This window comes from Antechinus flavipes, chromosome 2 (assembly GCF_016432865.1).
Source record: "Antechinus flavipes isolate AdamAnt ecotype Samford, QLD, Australia chromosome 2, AdamAnt_v2, whole genome shotgun sequence".
Classification (NCBI taxonomy): domain Eukaryota; kingdom Metazoa; phylum Chordata; class Mammalia; order Dasyuromorphia; family Dasyuridae; genus Antechinus; species Antechinus flavipes.
Genome location: NC_067399.1, coordinates 541,533,999 through 541,556,293, shown reverse-complemented (window position 1 = coordinate 541,556,293; position 22,295 = coordinate 541,533,999). Strand labels below are relative to the sequence as shown.

Genomic DNA, 22,295 nt, shown 5'->3' with positions numbered 1-22,295 from the left:
TCAGCTGTGAGATTCTGAGTTTCAGCCTCAATTTTGTTATCTGTAAAGTGGGAATAGTTCCTAGTACTTACCTCTCACAGCTATGTTATAGTCAAGTGAGATAACAATGCAAAGCACTTTGCAAAGCTTAGAAGTCCTATGGAAATTCTGGCTACTCTTCTAATGGTTATGGCTATTCTAAAACCCTGCTGGCTACCTCACTGTGGGAAAGAAGTGATGCTGGGGTCTTAGAAATTGATGACTGAGCTTAAACTCTGGCAGATGATACTAAGCTGGAAAAGTTCTTAGCATGGCCTCATCTATAAAATAAGGGAAGTGGTTGTTACAGCCTCTATGTCCCAACTCCCGAACTATGATCCTATCATCTTATGCCCACTTAATGAAGCTCACAAAGGCTTACTGTCAGAGGGTTGGCTACTGGGGTAATTATTTTTTTGATTTTTCAATTTTTTTTCAAAAATTATTTTGGGTCATCTAGGTGATGAAGAGGATAGAGCATTAGCCCTGGAGTCAGGAGTGGCTGAGTTCAAATTCAGCCTAGACACTTGACCCTGGGCAAGCTACTTAACCTTATTTGCCTCAGTTTCCTCATCTGTAAAATAAGCTAGAGAAGGAAATGGCAAATCACTCCAGTATCTTTGTGAAGAAAATCCCAAATGGGGGTCACAAAATGTTGATACAACTGAAAACAACTGAACGATAACAATGAATTATTTTGGCCACAAAAACATAAATGAAGCCATCCATGAAGGCCCAATGGATAGAGAGGGTTCATATATATGAAACTATAGACTTTTTAAAGCATTGAGGCATTATTATGATTACAAAAAACTACAATACACATATTTACTGAATGAGCAAACTACAACCATGATCTTCATGAATTCACAATACCAACAAGTAACACTTCTACAAAATGTTGAAATTTTTTGAAGTACTTTTCATAAGATCATACACCTGGAGCTAGAAGGGATGTCAGAAACCATCTATTTTCTTTCCCTTTCATTTTACAGGTGAGGAAACTGAGACCTGAAGAAGGAAAGTGATTTGCCCAAGATCACATGGTTAGGTTGTCTAAGTGAGGAGCTTTGAAATCAATAAACCTTTCAATGGGCTTTCAAGGGATCTCTTTCCTTCCCTCAACAATTCACTGAAGTTGTCTCATACTATTATTATTTATCTCCATTTTGTTAGGAATTGCTGACATTTACATGTCACTTCAGGTTTGCAAAGTGTTGACCCTCACAGCAACCGTGTAAGGAAGTGCTATTATTAGCCCCATTTTATAAGTGAGGAAGCTATAACTCAGAAAGATTAAAGCACTGTACGAGGTCACACAGTTAGTTTGAACAGCAATCCCTGAGTCTACTTGTTTCCTTTTAGAGGAGAATTAGAGACAGAGCTGGGCAGCTAAGTGGTACAGTAGAGAGAATGCTGGCCTGGAATCAAGAATTCATTTTCCTGAGTTCACATCCAGCCTCAGATATTTACTAGCTGTGTCACCCTGGGCAAGTCAATTAACCTTGTTTGTTTGAGTTACTCATCTATTAAAAAAATAAGCAGGGGAAGGAAATGGAAAATCACTTCAGTATCTTTTTCAAGAAAACCTTAAAAGGGGTCACAAAGGTACAGACGTGACTAACATATAAAACAAAACAAAACAAAAAAAGAGATTAAGATACTAAAATGAAAAAAAGAGGAAAAGTAAGAAAATAAGGTCATTGATGCATCTTTTTAAAAAATGCAAAGAGAAGAAAAATCAGTAGGAAACATGGAAAATTAGGATAGTTTTTAAAATTACATATTCAGCTTGTATATGGCATACCTTTTGAATCAGAGACTCTTTTACTGGGCTTGTATCTCAGAGAAGATATCAAGAAAAAAGTCTCCATTTATCCTAAAATAGTCATAGCAGCTCTTTTTGTGATGGCTAAGAATAAGGAGGGGAGAGGGAGGAGATAGGTGCCTATTGATTGGAGAATGGCTAAACATTGTGGTATATAAATGCAATGGAATCTAACTGAGCTATAAGAAATGATATATATGATAAATATAAAACAGCACAAAAAGATCTATATGTACTGATGCAGAGTGAAATAAGCAGAACCAAGAAAACAATACACACAGTAACAATAACAATGGAAATGGAAAGAACAATGACACACCAAAAAATGAAAAGTAAATGTAGCAAAATTATAAAGCTCAAGCAGGATTCAAATGAAGAAAGATGGAGAAGGTTATCTCCACTTTGTAGAGGTGGGAGATCCACAGATGTTATACATTGCACATATTTTTGGACTTTTTCAATATATTAATCAATTGTATTGATTTTATTTTCTTTCTAAAAAGATACTATTTGGGGCAGTAGGTGGCGCAGTGGATAGAGCACCAGCCTTGAAGTCAGGAGGACCTGAGTTCAAATCAGATCTCAGACATTTAACACTTTCTAGCTGTGAAACCAAAAAAAAAAAAAAAAAAAAAGATACTATTTGTTATATGGGATGGCTCTCTGGGAAGAAAGAAGGAGGGAAACTTGGAATAATTATGATACTGTATTAAACAGAAGATATCAATAAAAAAATTAAAAATGAAATAAAAGTTCTAAACCAAAATTGTTTCCTAACAAAGTTTTCCTTTTATAAAGTTTGGTTCAGTGGAAGTGTTTGTTAGCTTGTCCTGAACCAAAAGGTCACAAGAGGAGATTTTTGTTGAGTAAAATGTTTGTTCAATTGAAAAGTGGTTTTCTGTTTAATTTTATTCCAGCTTCTCCTTTTTATTTTTAGATTAGAAGTGGAGCCTGGAGTCTAGATGTATAATTTCATCATTTTAGGACCCACTTTCCTCAGCTATGGATTAGCAACTAGGAGGGTGTATGGGACTCAGAAAAGTCACATTTGCTTGAAGTTACAGTATATCAAAGTCAAAACCAGTAGGCTGACATCCTATCCACCTAACAATAAATCAGTAATTATTTGTTAAGTGCCTGCTCTTTGGTAGGAATATTTCTTTTTATTCTGCCCAAAGCTCTGTAGTGTACCTAGAGATGATTTCTTGGAAGATATCTGGGTTTCTTTTCCCAATGTGAAACTCTCATTTTATTCATTTCTGGGAGGGAAAGTAAAATGCCCCTTTCCCTGTCACCACCACAATCACTCACCTATGTGAGGTAGCTGTTTCTTTTTGATTTTGAATAATCCCAAAGGCCATTTTCTATGGCCTCGGTGCTTCTTGGCTACTTCCATGGAGTAAGAGTGGAGAGAAGGCCGGGGCCATCCTTCCAATCATCCAAACTCCAAGCCTAAATGTCACCTTTATCTCTTCACTCTCATCCACCATATGCAATTTGTTGTCAAATCCTTTAATTTCCACATTTATAACATCCTTCTTATATGCCCTCTTTCTCCCTCTGACACTGCCATCATTCTGGAGTTAACTCTCATCCTAGACTATTTCAATAGCCGCTAGTAGGTCTCCCTGCCTTGTCTCTCCTCACTCCAGTCCACCTTCCATCAGCTATCAAATGTGACTATGTCACCCTTCTTCCACCCAACAAACTCCACTCACCTCCCTAGGATCAAATATGAAATCCTTTGTTTTTTTAAAGCCCTTCATAATTTGACCCTTTTCAGTCTCCTTACATATCCTCTGTAATTCAGTGACGCTGGACCTTTTGCTTTTCTTCACACAAGACATTCTATCTCTGAATCTTGGCATTTTCTTTTATTTTGGGGGCAATCAGGGTTAAGTGACTTGCTTAGGGTCACAAAATTAGTAAGTATTTGAGGTCTCATTTGATCTCAAGTCCTTTTAACTCTAGGGCCAGTATTCTATCTACTGAGCTACCTAGCTGCTCACTCCTGGTATTTTCACTGGCTGTCATCCTTGCCTAGAAATTTTTCCTTCCTTGCTTCTGCTTCTGGGCTTCTCTCAATTCTTTCAAGTCCTGGCTAAAATTTACCTTCTGCAAGTTTTTTCCCAATTCCCCTTAATCTGAATGCCTTCCAGCTAAAATCAATTTCATTTTATTTGGTCTCTCTTTTCTGTATGTAGCTGTCTGCATGTTGTCTCTCCCATTAGACTGTGACTTCCTTGAGATGGAACTGTTTTTTTGGGAGGGCTGTTGTTGTCTTTCTTTGTATCCCAAGTGCCTAGTTAAGTATAGGGAACATAGCAGGTACTTAATAAATGCTTGTTGATGTGACATGACATTCTGCAGAGGGCCACAGGCCTGTTTTTATATAGCCCATGAGTTAAGATTAATTTTTCCCATTTAGAAACACAATAAAACTTTATTTTAAAATGCAAAAGCCATTCTTAATTTGCTGGCCGGGACCATGGCTCATTGTTTTCTTCTTTGGATGATCTCTGAAGTCCCTTCTAACTCTATGATTCTGTAAAGAATTTGATAAAAAACAACAACAACAAAAAACAAAGAAAAACAACTTGGTGTTGAACAGAACCCAAGTTTCTTTTACTTCTCTTGGCCTCAGTTTCCTCATTGTAAAATGAGGGGATTTGACTAGATAGAATTCTAAGATCTTTCCTACCTCAGAAATCCAGTGAACTTCCCAGATGAGTAATAATGACATTTTAGATTGCTAGGGAACTTTGAACTTTGCAAATCTCTAGACTTATACCATTTCCTTTGATCCTCAGAACAGCTGTGAGGTCAGCAGTTGTATGTAATGGCATCCACATTTTACAGAAAAGTAAACTGAGACCCAGAGAGCTTAAGTAACATGGTAGTTAATATACAACATAGTACCATGGGAAATAAAGAGCAAGATTTTCTGATGCATCCCTGTTTCTACTGTATCATGCTCTTAAGAGGTTAAGGCCCTCCCAAGGCTTGCACAAGTGTCTGGGACAGTGGACTTGTTTCTAGTTCTGGGACCACCAGATTGGCAGACAAATGGGACAAACACTATGCTCACCTTCATATACTGGGTCAGAACTCTCAGGCTCTAACTCAGTTTCAATTGATAAATGATGGACAGAAACAGCTACACCCAAAGAACACCGAGAAATGAATGTGAACTATTTGCATTTTTGTTTTTCTTCCCGGGTTATTTTTACCTTCTGAATCCAATTCTCCCTGTGCAACAAGAGAACTGTTCAGTTCTGCAAACATATATTGTATCTAGGATATACTGCAACAAATTTAACATATATAGGACTGCTTGTCATCTAGGGGAGGGAGTGGAGGGAGGGAGGGGAAAAATCGGAACAGAAGTGAGTGCAAGGGATAATGCTGTAAAAAAATTACGCTGGCATGGATTCTGTCAATATAAAGTTATTATAAAATAAAATAAAATAAAATATATTTTAAAAAAAAAAGAACTCTCAGGCTTGGGAGATGCATTGAGCAAAATGGAAAAGTCCTACTTCTCCTGCTCCTAGCTAGGTGACTATTGACTATCCACCCCAAGTTCCCCTTTCCCCCTAAAGTCCATCCTTCGTGTGACTGCTCACTGGGCCCGAGTCATGAGCTCCTCCAGTGCGCCCTCCTGGTGATTCTCATGAAGCAGGAGGACCTCCTTGATCCTGTCTTGTTGGAAGCCCATGTCACTGAATTGCTCCCAGAGATGCAGAAACTCCAATGCCTGTAATGCCGGAGAGAAAGGGGGAAAGGTTGGTGGGTCCCAGCTCCAGGATATGAAGCAATACACTCAACACAGGAGGCCAGAGCAGCTGCTACTTCTCCCCACAGGCCATTTGGAACAGACAGGCTTCGATGGGGACAGGAACAGGACAGACTTGGCCACTAGTCAGGGAAGAGGTGTCCTGTCACCAGACACAGATGTTGCCCTAGATCCCTGGAGACTTGGCAAAGATTTGGCTTTCCTAGACTAAAAGAGGGTATAGCTAAAAGAATAGTAAAACCCATTTTTCACATAACTCCTGACTGTCCCTCTCTCTCTGTTCCCTATCTCTAGCCCTAGCCTTCTTCTCCTTCCACCTGGACTTGGGTCATCCATTTCTGCTTCTCTCTCCCTTTGCTCCCACCGCTTCCTCCACTAGATCTTTTGTCCTCCACTCTCATTTACTCTCCTTCCATCACCCTCTCTGCTCTCATCCTTCTGTCTGCTTCTTGCTATTTTCTCCCTTTTGCCTCCTCCTGAGAACTGAGAAAAAAGTAGATTTAAGTGGCAAACTCCAACGGGTCAGGCAGCATGACCAGCGCTATTTTCACCTACGCCAAAACCAGATGAGCAGGGTTAGGAAGGCAGTGGTGGCCATGGGTGCAGTGGGGCTGGGAGGGAGCTAGTTCAACCCTTGCTGAGGGTTGAGAAGGAAGGAAGACTCCTTAAGAGGGACTTCCGATGAGCTGGACTCTACATTGCTCTTCCCACTGTGCCACATTGCCTCTTCCTTATCATCTTCCATCTGTAAAACTCATTCTCATTCCATCATCCCTCCCTTTAAGCTCATTCTATCTCTGATATCTTTCTTTGCCCCACTCATCACTGATTTCCAGTCCTTCTTGACACTGTCTCCTGGGTCCACCACTGCTTCTACTTCTCCTTTGTCCCTCTGGCCATTCATGTACCTCATGGAATCCTGCCTGGGTTGAGCTGTTCTAGAAACATTCACTCAGTTCTGAGCATGAAACCTCACAAGCTCAGACTTTGGCAGGGCCTTTTCTCCCCAGAGAGTTCCTTGTCTATCCAGATTAGGTGGTAGGAGCTGAGATGGAAAAGCAAAATGAGGAATTCTTGGGCTGGCCTCGAAGGCAGATTTAGGGGCAGGGGTCTGAGCCCCCCAGCATGGTCTGACCTTTCTCTCGGAGTTCTGAAACATTTCCATGGCCTCCTCCACCAGGCTCTCCGAGTAGCCCTGCTTGACTAGTCGATCACATGTACTGAGGTAACTGAGAAACTGCAACAGGAGGCAGGAGACAGAAGGGAATGGTTAGAAGACCCACAATAAGATACTGGGGATGGGTGAGGGTAACAGGGAAGGTAAACTTACCTTACCAACAGGTAAAAGGGGTTGGATGATGAGGATGGCTGAGTTGGAGGTGGGGAGGGAGGAGAATGAGAGGAAGGCATGGGGGAGGATCCTTGTGGAAGAGGCAAAGGAAAAATATCATTGGGGACAAGGCTGGAACAAGAATCTTGATCCCTGAGTCTGTACAGACCTGCCCCCTACTTAACTCAACAGTCCTGACCTCCTCATGGGCTAGCATCTCTGCCTTTGCTACCCGCTCCCCAGAGGAGCAAAATCTGTGGTGCAGTGAATGGAGTCAGTCCTCCTGGACATCCCTGATCACTGGTATGCTGGAGTCACTTCTTGCTAGTTCAGAAGAGTAGATTGCTAGAAATCAGAATGCATATTTACACCGTGAAAATTAGAAAATGCTGCAAACGAGGGATTGATTTATGATTTTGATGTCTAGACTTAAAAAAATAAAGGAGGAAATGTTAATGATTTAGGTAAAGTTTAAAAGTGTGTCCCACCAAGCCTGGGTGTTATCTCTTGGAACCTCCACACACTGTGTATATTTCCTCTTTTTCCTTTCTGAGCCTTGGGAAAAGATCCTGCTGAAATCCAGAGCTGAGCTACGGATTAAGGAGGTCCCCTAGTTCTTTAATTATTTGGGGACCTTTTGTCAATAAGCAACATGGCAAAGCACTTAAGAAACTGGAGTCAGAGAGACTTGTCTCATTTACCCATTTATTAGCCATGAGAACCTGGTCAAGTCTTTAACCTTTCAGAACCTCAGTTTCCCCATTTGTAAGATGGACTCAGTGGCCTTTGTGAACCTTGCAATTCTATGTTTATGATCCTTAATCCAGCACAGGACAATAGATGGCCAGACCATCAGGGATGGAAGGGTGACTCTCCAGCCCCCCACGTGAGCTGAAATTACCTTCCTGTTAGTCCTTTAGACCTGATTCAGTCTCTGAAGAAGCCAAGGTAAATTATGGAAGCCTTAAGGGGGACATAAGCTTACAGTCATTGAATTTTTGGAACTATGAGAGACATAGACAGACAGAGACACTGACTCAGACACAGATACAGAGAGACAGAAACAGAGAGACAAAAAGAGAAAGACAGACAGAAACTGTCAGACAGAAAGACAAAGAGACAGGGCGGGGGGGGAAATCTTAGAGACAGTTAGGTGGCACAGTGCTAAATCTGGAGTTAAGATCTGAGCTGGAGTTCAAATCTAACTTCAGACTTATTAGTTGTGTGACTCTGCCAAGTCATTTGATCTCTTGTCTGCCTCAATTCTTTTATTTGTAAAATGGAGATAATAATGGCATCCTACCTAATAATAGCATTTATTTCCCAAGGTAGTTGTGAAGAGAAATTGAATTAGTTGTAAAGTGCTATATAAAATGTTATAAAATATTATATATATAATTTTATATAAACACTTAAAGTTCTATATCAACTTATTGTAGAAAGACTAGTCATTATTATCACTCAAACATACTTTGTGCTTTCTCTTTTCCATTGCCTCATAGGATGCTTTCTGCCTACTCTTCCTCATCTAGAAGGCCCTTTCTTCCATTTTTCTTTTCTGCATCAGAATCCTCTCCATCCTTCAAAGCTCAGCTGAGCAACCTACTCCTTCATGTAGCCTGCTCTGAGAAGCTGACTAAGAAGTTGGCCACCCAACACCAAGGATCTCTCCACCTTTAATTTACAATACTGATTGTCAAGCATAGTTTTGTACTTTATACTTTGTACAAGCATAGTGTACTTAGACACACGGTCTGTGTCATGTAAGATGTTGTCTGGCAATTATATTTTTATGTGTATACATTCCATAGGATCCTAGTCAGAGATTTTCAGAATTGGGTGAGACCTCCATAAACTTAATCCATTTCATACCTTGAAAAGAAATTCCCACCATATTAAACCCCTCAGGTGGTCACTAATCCTTTGCCTTCAGGTGATCATTAATCCCCTACTAGAAGACCTCTAAAGAAAGAAATCCACTATATGGAGGTATGAGTTACAGTGGAAGAAGTACTGGATCTCCATTCAAATTTTACCTCTAAATTTAGGCAAAGAAATAAACTTGTTGAGCCCTCCATGTCTTTATCTATAAAAATGAAGAGATTAATTTACATGGCCTCTAAGGTCCTTTCCAGCTCTAGATTTCTGAACCTTCAGAGGAACTCATTCAGATTTGGGGTTGTTTTCACAGTGGGGATGTATTTTTCCTAATTTTTAGCCTAAATTTGCTTAAAATGTGGGGATTGAAATTGTCTAGTTTACGGACAAAAGCAGCTACACCCAAAGAACGAACACTGGGAAACGAATGTGAACTATCTGCATTTTAGTTTTTCTTCCCGGGTTATTTTTACCTTCTGAATCCAATTCTCCCTGTGCAACAAGAGAACTGTTCGGTTCTGCAAACATATATTGTATCTAGGATATACTGCAACATATCCAACATATAAAGGACTGCTTGCCATCTAGGGGAGGGGGTGGAGGGAGGGAGGGGAAAAAAAATCGGAAAAGAAACGAGTGCAAGGGATAATGTTGTCAATATAAAGTAATCATTAAATAAAAATTAAAAAAAAAAGAAATTGTCTAGTTTACAGTGAAAGAAACTGAGAAGTAGTTCTGACTCAATGGCATTTTATTAAAGGGTCCATAGTCCTCTCTAATGAAGTGAACTTTATGATCTATGATACCTTATTCTTTTGGAGCTTGTATTTATAGAGTTTGATACCCAGATATGTAAACATGCATATAAAATACAGAATTCCATTGGTTGACAGGCATTGCTCCTGAGGACCAAAAATAACATATTATTAGGGGTGGTCACAGATTGGGTAAAATATGGGGAATCTTCACTGATTATGTGGTCGTAAGATGATTGAGCTTCTGCTTAGGTTAGGCAGGAGATGGTACAAGTTATACAAACACTCAAAGAGCATATCAAAGGGGCTTTCTGTACCAGGTCATCATCCCTACTTGGTTTGGTCATGGAATCTGAGTAAAACACCATGAAGATAGCTTTGTCAGCATTCTTGTGCTTGTGCAGTAATAAGTACCATAGCCTGTAAACAAGTCATGAACATTCCATTAAAATTTGAGGCCTGTTAGAGGACCCTTCTATTAGAATCTATATTGCTATGTGACTTTTACAAAGTATGGATTAATACATTACTTAATTTTTATACCTATTAGTAGAAGGCTGACTAGAAATGTATTATTAGATTAATTTATTAAAATAATTACTAACAATCATTACCCCTTATAAAATCATAATGAATTAATACTGATGAGAGTTTGACTAGGGGTCGTCAATGAATCATTTCTCTCAATTCAAGATTTCTGCCCATTGTTTTAGGGGCCAAACAGAACAAAACTAATCTTTTTACATGACAGTCTTTTATGTGTTTGAAAATAGCTATCAAAAATTACCCTGGCATGGGTTCTGTCAATAAAAAGTTATTAGAAAAAAAAAAAGAAAATAGCTATCACTATTCCCACCGTCTTCTCTTTTTTCTTGTTAAATGCTTTTAGTTTCTTCAATCTATTCTTATGGGACATAGAAAAAAATGTCCTTTATTATCCTGGTTATCCTCCTTGGAAGGGTCTCCAGTTTCTTTATGTTCTTAATCTGTGACTTCTAGAACTGAACATGATTCAGCAGATGTCTGATTGGGACAGAGACTTCAGAGAGACTTGTTCCTGGAAACCAGGACTATCTGAAGCATCTCAGGATTGTATTAGCTCTTCTGACTGCCATATCACTGTTGACTCACATTGAGCTTGCAGCTCACTAAAAGGCTTTTTAAGATAAGCTGCAGTTTATCTTACACACAGACATAAACACAAACAAGTTTGCATGTGTCCCTGGGTTGGGGGTTGTGGACACTGGAGAGGGAGGCATTTAACTTCTGAGTACTATCTCCCAAGATGAATTCTATCTCCTCTCATTACTTACTATGGTGTGGTCCAAAATGATCATTGGCTTTTACCTAATAATTTAAAGTTTACAGATCATTTTTTTATACATTTTCTCATTTAAGCCTTATAACAGTTCTTTAAAGTAGAGATTATAGCTATTATTAACCCCATTTTACAGCTAAAGAAACTAAGGTTGAGAGAATTTAAATGATTTATTCAGGGACACCTAAGCTAGTAAATATCAGATTTGGGAAACAAAACTTCCTTACTTCAAATCCAGTTCTTATATCCGCTATGCCAAAATATCTCTTAAAGAACTTCTGCTTGTAATTATTTACATTTAAAATGCATTTGCATAGATGGGAGAAAGAAAATATTTATTATCAAAATATATTCTCTGTCTCTTGTCAAGTGACATGCCTGGTCCTAATATTTAACATCTCTGAGTCTCAGTTTCTTCAACTGCAAAATGGGGCTAGTAATGACACGTACCTCACAAGATTGTGGGGATCAAATAAGATAATATTTGTAAATGGCATTACCAGTCTTAAAGAGCTATAGAAATAGCATTATTATGGCATGATTTGTCATTTGACAAGGAACTACATTTGCTAGCTATTGTTATTAATGATTTTTAAAATATTGTTATTATTATTACATTATCACTTAGGAACTAGAATCATACTCCAATCCCAGGGTAAGACCAGCCTTGCCTAGGACCAGCTTGGATGGACTCCCACTGGCTCAAAAGCAAACAGGTGATCTTTTCCCCCAAAAGATTGAAAAACACTTAAAGACTGATTCAGGGACATAGTTCTTCTCACTGAGCCTGGAAGGATCAACGAGGCAGCTTATTCATTCAAGACACAACTGAGAAGAACACCATCCACTCCTCTTACTCAGGTCTCCCTGCTCCTCTCAGATCCTTGCATCTTCTCGGCCTTTCTTCATCCTGGTTCTTGCAGGCCTTTGATTGTCAAAGCCTGAATTTCTCTCTGTTATCTAGGGATTCAGGTTCATGGACCTTAATTCCTTGTCCCCTCTCTGTCTTTCCCCTCTAAAGGGAAGAAGGTCATGGAACCTGACATTTCCTTTGGACAGGCTTTTGGAGTCCCAATAGTACCTTTCACGGACATGACCTGAATCCGGAGACAAAATGTTCTCCTTGCCTCCATCCCTAAGTTATGGCCTGGGTCGCTTTGTTCTTATTCCCAGCACAATTTCTTAAAAATATTTTAAAATACCGGGCCTTTGAGTTCTCCCTTCTTGTCCCTTTGGTGAGGAAAGGTTAAGCAGAGCTGTGTCAAAGCCACCCTCTTACCCAACAACAGTTCTCATGATGAGTTATCTTGTTGCCTTTGAGTCAGGACTTATCTATTATCAAAAACTTGGATTTACATCTATACAATCTGCTTCCAGGCCTTTCACAGATTCAGGCCATTGGATCTGTCTGGTAAGGTTCTTAAGTAGAGCTGAAGTAGGAATCTGTTTGACTGGATTACACAAATTGGTTAATAATGAGAGCTAACATTTATAGAATACCTACTATACATCCACCATTGTGCTAAGCACTTAAATATTATCTCATTTGATTCTGTCCTCTGCATCACCTAGCTGCCTCCTACAAGAACTATGTTTTTCCTTTTTTCTAGTAGGATGTTGAAAGAGTGATAAGAAGAAGAAAAAGAAAAAAAAAAAACAGATTCATTGAGATCTTAAAAAAACAAAAAGCAAATATAATGAAATGTGGTGCTTTGCTGAATGACAATCTAGCTTGCTTAGACTCTATTTTTCCACATGGAAAAATGTCACCTGAGCAAGCTGATTGGGTCTACCCATATATCACATTTATACTAATGCAGAGAAAAAGACAAAGGGCCACAAAGAAGCACAGATAAGTAGGATGGCATTGAAAGCTGCAGGCTGGGCTTATTATAACTTGGAAAAGTGAGCTTTACATAATCGACATGCAATTTTAAGGGCAATCCCCCTTTTTCTATTCTATTGTGTATTTGGAAATGCTTTTTTAGGGATATTTGTTAAGTTTAAAATTGTTTTTAAAAGGAGGAAATGATTTTTGCGAAGATAATGAGGAATCCAGCTAGACAGGTTGACTTTACCTTTGATTGTGAATTCAACCTTCTCTGAAGAGTAGTAATTAGTGAGTGAGGGTGGAGGGAAAGGAGAGTAATTGGGACTTAGTCCCTCAGTGGGATACCTAGGGATGTTAATGATGTCCTCCTGGTGGTTCTCCCCTCCTGGACCTCACTTCCACAAATTCCAGCAGTGGCAGCAATATTTCCTCTACCTTTAGCAGAACCTGTGTCCTGTCCTGACAACTGCAGCCCCTGTGAGTCTACCTCTTCTCCATTCCTGCTGCTGCAGCCACATGTCCCAGGTACAGAAATTATGGTTAAGCTTCTCATTTAAGAAGGAAGTATCTTTTTTTTTTTCCCCCAGAGGCAATTGGGCTTAAGTGACTTGCCCAGAATCACACAGCTAGGAAGTGCTAAGTGTCTGAAACTAGATTTGAATTCAGGTCCTCCTGATTTCAGGGAAGGAAGTATCTTTCTAATCAAGTTTCCAAAGCTTTGGAATGGAGAGTAACTAATTCTAGCCTGGACCTTAAACTATTTTCCTGGCTGGTGCACTGGACTTGGTTCAGTCTTACTTTGATAAGCCAAAGTACAATGTTTCACAGCCTCCTGAGGGAATTAGTCCATATAATGCTTATGGTTCTTTGGCACTTAGCAATATGGGATATAGGGAAAAGTGCTGAACTTAGAAGAACTAGATGAAGACATCTAGGTTAGAAATCTGCCTGTAATATTCACTAATTATGCAACTAATTTTTTTTTGGTCACTTAGTTTTCTGACTCTTCATGACCCTATTTAGGGTTTTTCTTGACAAAGAGACTGGAATAGTCAAGCTCATTTTACAAATAAGGAAACTGAGGCAAAAAGGTAAGTGTTCAAGATCTCCCTAGTAAGTGTCTGAGACTTGAACTCAGGTCCAGCATTCTATCTACTGAGCCACCTAGAAAAAAATGTTGTGGTTATCTGGAACATTAATATATCCGAACTTCATCTATCTGACCCTAAAGTAGACTTTTTCCTCTAAGGGTGTTGGCTATCTGAAAAATGAAGGGAAGTTTATATATAAAAGCGAGAGGGAAACCAAAGGGAATGTTTTTTAATCACGTCACCCCCTTGCTCACAAACTTTCCAGAGCTTCCCAGTGTCTACCAGAAAAAAAGTCATACCTCTAACCTTAGAATTCTAGACCCTCTCAGTTTAAGACCCCTTTCCAGACTTATTTCTCAGTATCTTCCTATATGAATGCTCTGCCCTACAGATTAGTTTTACTGTTCTCATTACATATCTTGTGCTTTTCTTACTTTCGTGAATTCATGTCAATTACCTTGACCTTCCATCTTTCCATATTGAGATTTTTTTTTTTTCCTTTTTAGTCAAGTCTAGTTTTTCATGACTCAATTTGGGATTTTCTTGGCAAAGATACTGTAGTAATTTCAAATTTCCTTTTCCAATTTATTTTACAGATGAGGAAATTGAGATAAACACAGTAAAGTGAACTGTCCAGGATCACAGCACTAGTGTCTGAGTTCACATTTGAACTCACAAAGTCCAGGAGTCTTTCTGATTCCAAGCCCAGCTCTCTATTCACTGCCTTACTTAGCTGCTCACTTCCCATATGAAATCAATTGCTAAACCTTACTGATTTTACTGCCACAACATGTCTTATACCTTCTGTCTTCTCTCCATTCTCATGACCACCATGTTCATGTGTTCATCACCTCCAGTCTGACTTACTGTAATATTCTTTTAATTTGTTTCCCATTCTTTTCCTTCTCCAATAATATGGATGACAAAATATTCCTGAGGCATAATACTGATCGTGCTCCTCAAAAGCCTTCATCACTTCTCTATTGCCTTTAGAATGAAATACAAATTTCTCAGCCTACTTTTTCAGGCCTTCTAAACTCTAGTCCCAATTTACCTTGTACTCTCTCCTCTGCATCCTTTGCTCCAACTAAACTGAGCTGTGTAGTTGGAGCTGTTCCTCAAGTTAAACTTCCATCTTCCTCTCACAACTACCTCTTATAATCTTCTTCACAACTACCACTTAGAGTGCTGATGGCTCAGCAATCAGATGCTTTCTTTAATTGTTCCCTGTCAACTCTACTCCTTTCTCTAATTACATTGGGCTATTCTAGGAAACTATAAAATATAAAAAATATTTTAATAAATTGAGTAGCAAATTCATTTAGTTTTATGTTATAATATAATATAATCACTCTTTCATCTTCATTCTTGTCTTCTTAAGCCAATTCAAATAGTCTCAAGAGAGCCATTGTTAAACTTTCAGTGTGAGCATCTATACCTTGTGAATTGCTACAAATAGGAGCATGATTTGTTATTTTAATTGTTTGACTTAAGAAAGTGATGAAGAAAATGTTAACAATGCTGATAAATTTAAAAGCACTTTATGGGTCCGGTTTTCTGGAGGGCTGGTTGTTAAATACTTAGTAGTATAACTTGCTTATATTTCCTCTTGTCTTGCAGCAATAGGTACATGATAAATGTTGGTTGGGTTAAATTACTGAGTGGAGATGGGAATGAGGAGGAAGATCCCTGATCGTCAGAATTATTGTTTTCCTTCACTTAAAGGCTCAGCCCCCCGTCCTTTGGGAAATCTTTCTTCAACAACATGCTCCACAGTGAGCTCTATCCTCATTGCCTTCTTATAGCCACCATCACCCTTACCAATCATCGGCCAGTTTGTCATTTACTACTCTGAGGCATCTATTATACCAGCCAGCATTTATATACCATGTTAAGGTTTGTAAAGCACTTGATATATATTTTCTCATTTGATCCTCACTACAAATCTTTTTCCTATGGCTGTGCCATGTCTTCCCAATGAGACAGTTCTTTAAGGCTCTATGTGTAACCAATATAACATCTAATAATAGTTAATAATTTGTTGTTGAGTCATTTTTCAATCGTGTCTGAATCTTTGTGCTCCCATCTGGGGTTTTCTTGGTAAAGAGACTGGAGTGGCTAATCATTTCCTTCTCCAGCTCATTTTACAAATGGGAAAACTGAGGAAAACAGAGTTAAGTGACTTGCCTACGGTCACACAGCTACTCAGTGACTGAGGTCAGATTTATACTGAGGATGATGAGGCTTCTTGATTCCAGGCCCAGCACTTTATCCACTATACCACCTAACTGCCCTAATAATACTAGTTAATATTTATACAGTACTATGTGCCAGGCACTGTGCTCAGTGCTTTACAAGTATTATCTCATTTAAGTCTCATGATAACCCTGGGAGGAAGAAACTTTTATTAGCCCCATTTACAGATGAGAAAACTGAGAAAAATAGAAGTTAAGGGGCTTGCCCAGGTTATATAGCTAAGAAATGTCTAAGGTCAAATTTGAACTTGTCTTTCTGACACTAGACCCATCTCACTATCCACCTGCCTAAAGCAGTGCAAGACACTTAGAAGGCCCTTAATAAATGCAAATGAATGAATGATTCCTTATAATAATAAAAATAACATATCTCTACATAATAACTTGATGTTTGCAAAAAGCTTTACATATTAATGAATCAGCACTCTAGGCTCATCTTATTTGATTGTGCTTCTGAAGAGTTTGCCATTATTGCAAAGGTCCATCTCTAAGCAAAGAACTGCTATTTTGAAAGACTATGAGGAAATTGGCTTTCTCATGGGTAACAATGAACAATGGGAACCCAAGAGAAAAAAAAGGGAATCATCCAATTGACTTCCCATACTCGGTTTTCTATCATTGTGTAACTTTTTTCTCAGAATATTCCAAAACTCCTTTTCAATTGCTGAGTCTCACTGACTTGCATGTGGGTTCAAACTTAAATGTCTTTGTTCAGCTATTTCAGTTGTGCCCAACTATTCATGACCCCATTTGGGGTTCTTGGCAAAGATACTGGAGTGCTTTGCAATATTCTTTTCCAATTCATTTTACAGATGAGGAAATTAAGATAAACAGGGTAAAGTGACTTGCCCAGTGTCACACAGTTAGTATCTGAGACTAGACTTGAACTCAGGTTTTTCTGATTTCAAGGACAGTGCTCAATCCCCTATGCCACCTAGCTGACCTTATACACCTTTATTAATCTCTTTTTTAAAAAAAAGACGTATTTTTTTTAAATTAATCTCTTAACTTTTTATTTTCATCTACCTGTATACCATTCTCATATTTTTTTGGTGTATCTTCTTGAAAGATTCTAAATAACTTGATTGACACAAGAAGTTTCTTCAGTGCAATAACACTTTGCATCTGTGTTTTAAATCCTCTCTCCTTGTGACAGGGAAAGATAATGGGGAATGTTGGAGGGGCTGTGGGAAAACAGGGACACTGATACATTGTTGGTGGAATTGTGAACACATCCAGCCATTCTGGAGAGCAATTTGGAACTATGCTCAAAAAGTTATCAAACTGTGCATACCCTTTGATCCAGCAGTGTTTCTACTGGGCTTAAATCCCAAAGAGATACTAAAGAAGGGAAAGGGACCTGTATGTGCCAAAATGTTTGTGGCAGCCCTGTGTGTAGTGGCTAGAAACTGGAAAATGAATGGATGCCCATCAACTGGAGAATGGCTGGGTAAATTGTGGTATGTGAATGTTATGGAATATTATTGTTCTGTAAGGAATGACCAGCAGGATGAATACAGAGAGGACTGGCGAGACTTACATGAACTGATGCTGAGTGAAATGAGCAGAACCAGGAGATCATTATATACCTCAACAATGATACTGTTTGAGGATGTATTCTGATGGAAGTGGATCTCTTCAATAAAGAGAGCCTTAATTGATCAAAGATGGACAGAAGCAGCTATACCCAGAGAAAGAACACTGGGAGATGAATATAAACTGCTTGCATTCTTGTTTTTCTTCCCGGATTATTTATACCTTCTGAATTCAATTCTCTCTGTGCAACAAGAAAACTATTCGGTTCTGCACACGTATATTGTATCTAGGATATACTGTAACCTATTCAACATGTAAAGGATTGCTTGCCATCTGGGGGAGGGGGTGGAAGGAGAGAGGGGAAAAATCGGAACAGAAGTGAATGCAAGTGATAATGTTGTAAAAAGTTACCCTGGCATGAGTTCTATCAATAAAAAGTTATTTTAAAAAAAATTCTCTCTCCTTTACAGCCATATAATAAGGAACAATGCCTGGGCTAAGTTAAAAAAAAACAAAAAACCGTAGGGTACCAAGTCAATTCTTTGACAGTGTTATTTCATATGGTCCTTACAACAACTATACAAGGTAATTCTCAAGCTATAAGGGGTTCTATTATAATTTCCCAGGAAAATGAAATTCAGAGAATTAATGACTTGCCCAGAGGCAGAATTAATAAGGATTTGAACCTAGATTTTGGTGGCTAAGTTTAGAACTCTAGCCAATATGCAATTCTGCCTTTTTTGTTGTTTTTGCAGAGGCTTTGGGGAAAGGGTGGCTTTGAACATGTCAAAGCTATCAAGACCTATATTTTCTGAAATTATAACAAGCAAATATCATAAATTAAATATATTTATGACATAAATTATAAACAAAATTATAAAACAAACACAATAATCATGATTTTAAATTGAATTAGAATCTATGGGATGACTCCTCTTTCCTAATTTCTGAAATTATTATTGCTCTTTCTCTCATTGAATTTTGTTTATACTATATTCTGTGTTTATGCTATATTTCATATCCCCTCTTCCCCCCATAGAATATCAGCTCATTGAAGACAAAAGCTATTCTTGGTCTTATGTTTACATCCCTATCGCCTGCTTAGCTTCTTGAAAACAGCAGGTGCTTACTAAATGCTCATTGAATTGAATTATTGAAACCATGGTGTTCCAAGCCAGCTAGAAGCATCATTACGCTGTCCCAACTTCTGCCCTCTGCCAGGTCCAGACTATTTCATTTACCTGATTGATTCCATCACTTACCTGGCTCAGGCTCTGCCTTCCTGTCTTTTGCAGAGCCAGGATGGCCCTGCGCATGGGGTACCCCAGAGCCAGCACGGGTTCAATGAGGTCCCGCTCCTCCTGACTCAGGGCAGACAGCAGGTCAGCAGTGGAATCCGAGTGGTTGTTAGCAGAAATGAGTGGTGGTGGAGTCCGAGGACAGGGCGGGAGGCAGGAGTATGGGCTGAGAGACTGAAATACAAAGAGAGAGGGTCGATTTTGGGAAGGTGCACTGATACCCCAATGGGCAAACCCACAGTGAAGAAAGAAAAGAGAGGGCCCCTGATGGATCTTAGAATTCTGTTTTCTTCAGCTGGGGGTAAAGCACAGTTCAGGTGTTGTCATCTCCTCTCTGGGGTCTTTCCTGAGGCCCCTAATTCTTTGTTTTCCAGTTCCCTCTTACAGTAAACTACCCCTGTATTCACTCTGAATATATACTATACAGACTTATTTGTGCATGGGCTGTTTTCCCCTAGTAGACTGTAAGTTTTTTGAGAGTAAGAACTGCTTCACATCTGTTGTCTTGCCCCCAGCACCAAGGACAGCACCTCGCATGAAGTAGGTGGTCAATAAATGCTTGCTGAATTACATTGTGCTCTTTTCTCCCTCACTCTTTTCCTTAGACCCTGATGATGAGCTAGAGTTAAGTCAAAGAGAAAGTTTAACTTGGTCTGTTCCAAGGACAGAACACAAAGGCAGAGGATTTTTCTACACCAGCCTCTCCTTCTCTATTACATCCCCTTGAAAAAGCTCATTGCCAGCTTGTTTCTGAAACAAACAAGAGTATGATATAATTTGTTATGTTGCTTGGGAAACCGCAAACCGTCCTGTGTCCAAAATTGATAAAAATCAGAAGACAGAGGCTTGGGAAAATCTCAGTCTGTTTTGTTTTAAACATTTGCCCCATCCCAGATAAAAGAAAATCCCCTATTAGTTGTTCCATAGGTCACCTGGAGAAAGAAACATGTAACTATAATTAAAACCATTAATTTTTTAATTTAATGGGATAATTAGACTTATCCCAGGGAACTAGTCTTAGCTATTGGGGCCTGCACCTGTCCCACTCCTCCTTGCCATGGTTCCATCTCTTAGTATTGGCTCACTGGATGGAATGCCACATGACCCTGGGCAAGTCACTTAGTCCTGTTTGCCTCCGTTTCCTCATGTGTAAAATGATCTGGAGAATGAAATAGCAAAAGATACTCCAGTATCTTTACCAAGAAAACTCCAAAAGGAGGTACAGAGAATTGGACACAACTGAAACAACTCAACAACAATCCCGTATTGTATTCTGTGATTTTAAAGCACAATATCAGTGTAATGCATGCCTGGCACATATTAGGTGCTTAATGAATGCTTGTAGACTTAGTGACAGTTCAATTATTATAGGAAAGCCTGTTTCTGTCCCTGACACTGTTCCTTACTATCCAAACCATTGTAGCCTACCTCTTCAGTGAAGATTTCCCAAATCATATCATAGACTTAGACGTAGCTAGGAGAGCCCTTCCATAAATCTGTAGCTAGGAGGGCCCTTCCATAAACCTAGCCCAATACCCTCAGTTTATAGATAAGGAAACAGGTTCAGAGAAATTGAGTGATTTGTCCAACGTCTCATGGGCAACAGGTGGCAGAGCTAGGCTCTGGACTCAAGTTCTCTACCTCTAAATCCTGTGCTCTTCACTCTTTTCTGTACCACCCAGTTGGCAGTCACCACACAGTGCTCTGTGACATCTTCTCCATATCTTGTCACTGTCTTTTTTCATGTGTTGTTTTTTATTCTCTACCACCCATTTGTATACCCACAGAAAAATACGTTAAGTACTGCATTAGGGTGTAATGCATAAACGATATGTCCCTTCCTTCCCTCAAGTACTTCCGGCACCTGGAATATTTTCTTGTGTGAGCAGTCATTTAATAAATAATGTTTCCTGCTTGGCTGATTGATCAGAGTTGGCCCCTTTTTAGGAAGCCCCAGAAATTGGCAATCATTATCATTTATCTCCTCTCTTTATGACTAACGGATTAAAGCTTGGGGCTTTCTCATGGGAGGGGGAGGGGGGATGTGAAAGGGGACATGGGATAGCCAAAAGCACTGGGGAGAAAGGCCTGGTCTTACGGGGACCGTGGGCTTGTGACTCCGGATGGGGGGGATGGAGCCGGCTGTAGATGGCCTCGGTGGTATTGCTGGAGCGCTCTGAGGAGGCAGGTCCGGCACAGGAGCTGCGGTGGTCATGGTCCTGTTGTTTCTGAACCGGTGGTAGAGAGCCAAGGACTTGGTGGCCAGTCTGCGCTCAGGGGAAGCAGCTCGACTCAATGGGGGCACCAACGATGACAACTTTCTTCGGACACTGTCCAACTCGTGCTTCACGTTGTGGAAGATGTCCAGAGACCTCCCCCGGTGGCCCAGATTTGGTGACCCCGGGAAACTAGTAGAGCCTTTCTCAAGGAATGACCCGGGGGCTGAGGGAGAGCTGGGGGATGGTGTCTCCTTAGGGCTACTGTCATCCTCACTGGCTGAAGAAGTGCCTTCATCCTCCTCCTTCTCTTCCTCTTCCTTCTCCTTCTCAGTGAATCCATCTTCCCCACACTTCCAGCTTCCAAGTGGAGAAGAGTTTTTTTCTCTATCCTCTTGTGGTTCCACTTCAGCCATACTGGATGTATCCAATGAGTCTACCAAAAGGAGCCAACATGGAGGTGCAGTGGCCATTCCAGGAGTCTCGTTATCCCAAGTCATTTCTTGTCTTGTGGCAGCTTCCAACCAGTAAAGCACCTTTCTCTCCAGGGAAAAGTCATGCTACAGAAGAAAAAGCAAGAATGAAATCCAGGTCTTAAACCCCAAAAGGCAAAATTATTTCAAATGATTTTTTAAAAATTTTAGGTTTTCTTTTCTTAAAAATTTTCAGTGGTATTTAATTTTCCAAACATATATATAGTTTTCAACATTTATTTTTGTAAGACTTTGTGTTTCAATTTTTTTGGCAAAAGGTAGATTTATATAGGGGAACAGGTTACAAACAAAATGAGGGAATACAATAGACACTAGGAATGATAAATATGAAATAGAATGGGAGAGCATAGGAAAGACAAGTTTCTCAATTTAACTCACAATTACCCAGTAGAAAGGGAGCACCCAAAGAGGCTGGGATATGCCTTTAGCTGGCAGACGAAATCTTGAAAGGAACTTAGCACCCTAAAAGAGTTAGTTAGCTATAAGGAGAAGTGGGGATGGGAAACATAGTGGAGTTAGGGTTCTCCCATGGAGGAAGGGAAAAGACATCACAAGGCAGAGTGCTGTGGTAGGCTGAAGCAAAGGAAGATAGCAGCAAAACCATGGGCCATAAATTGTTTTATAGGGAAAATTTAGCCTCAGGGTCTTAAC

General features: G+C 39.6%; 1 protein-coding gene across 1 annotated transcript; it reads right to left on the bottom strand.

Moving 5' to 3' along the window:
- Window positions 1-4,275: 4,275 nt before the first annotated feature.
- UBAP1L (ubiquitin associated protein 1 like) lies at window positions 4,276-21,694 on the bottom strand. Its single transcript, XM_051980867.1, has 4 exons — window positions 21,033-21,694; window positions 18,899-19,108; window positions 6,778-6,879; window positions 4,276-5,603 (listed from the first exon to the last, which is right to left on the bottom strand). Exons 1-4 carry the CDS (start codon window positions 21,648-21,650, stop codon window positions 5,469-5,471), a joined length of 1,065 nt encoding a protein of 354 aa, XP_051836827.1. The 5' UTR covers window positions 21,651-21,694; the 3' UTR covers window positions 4,276-5,468.
- Window positions 21,695-22,295: the final 601 nt, after the last annotated feature.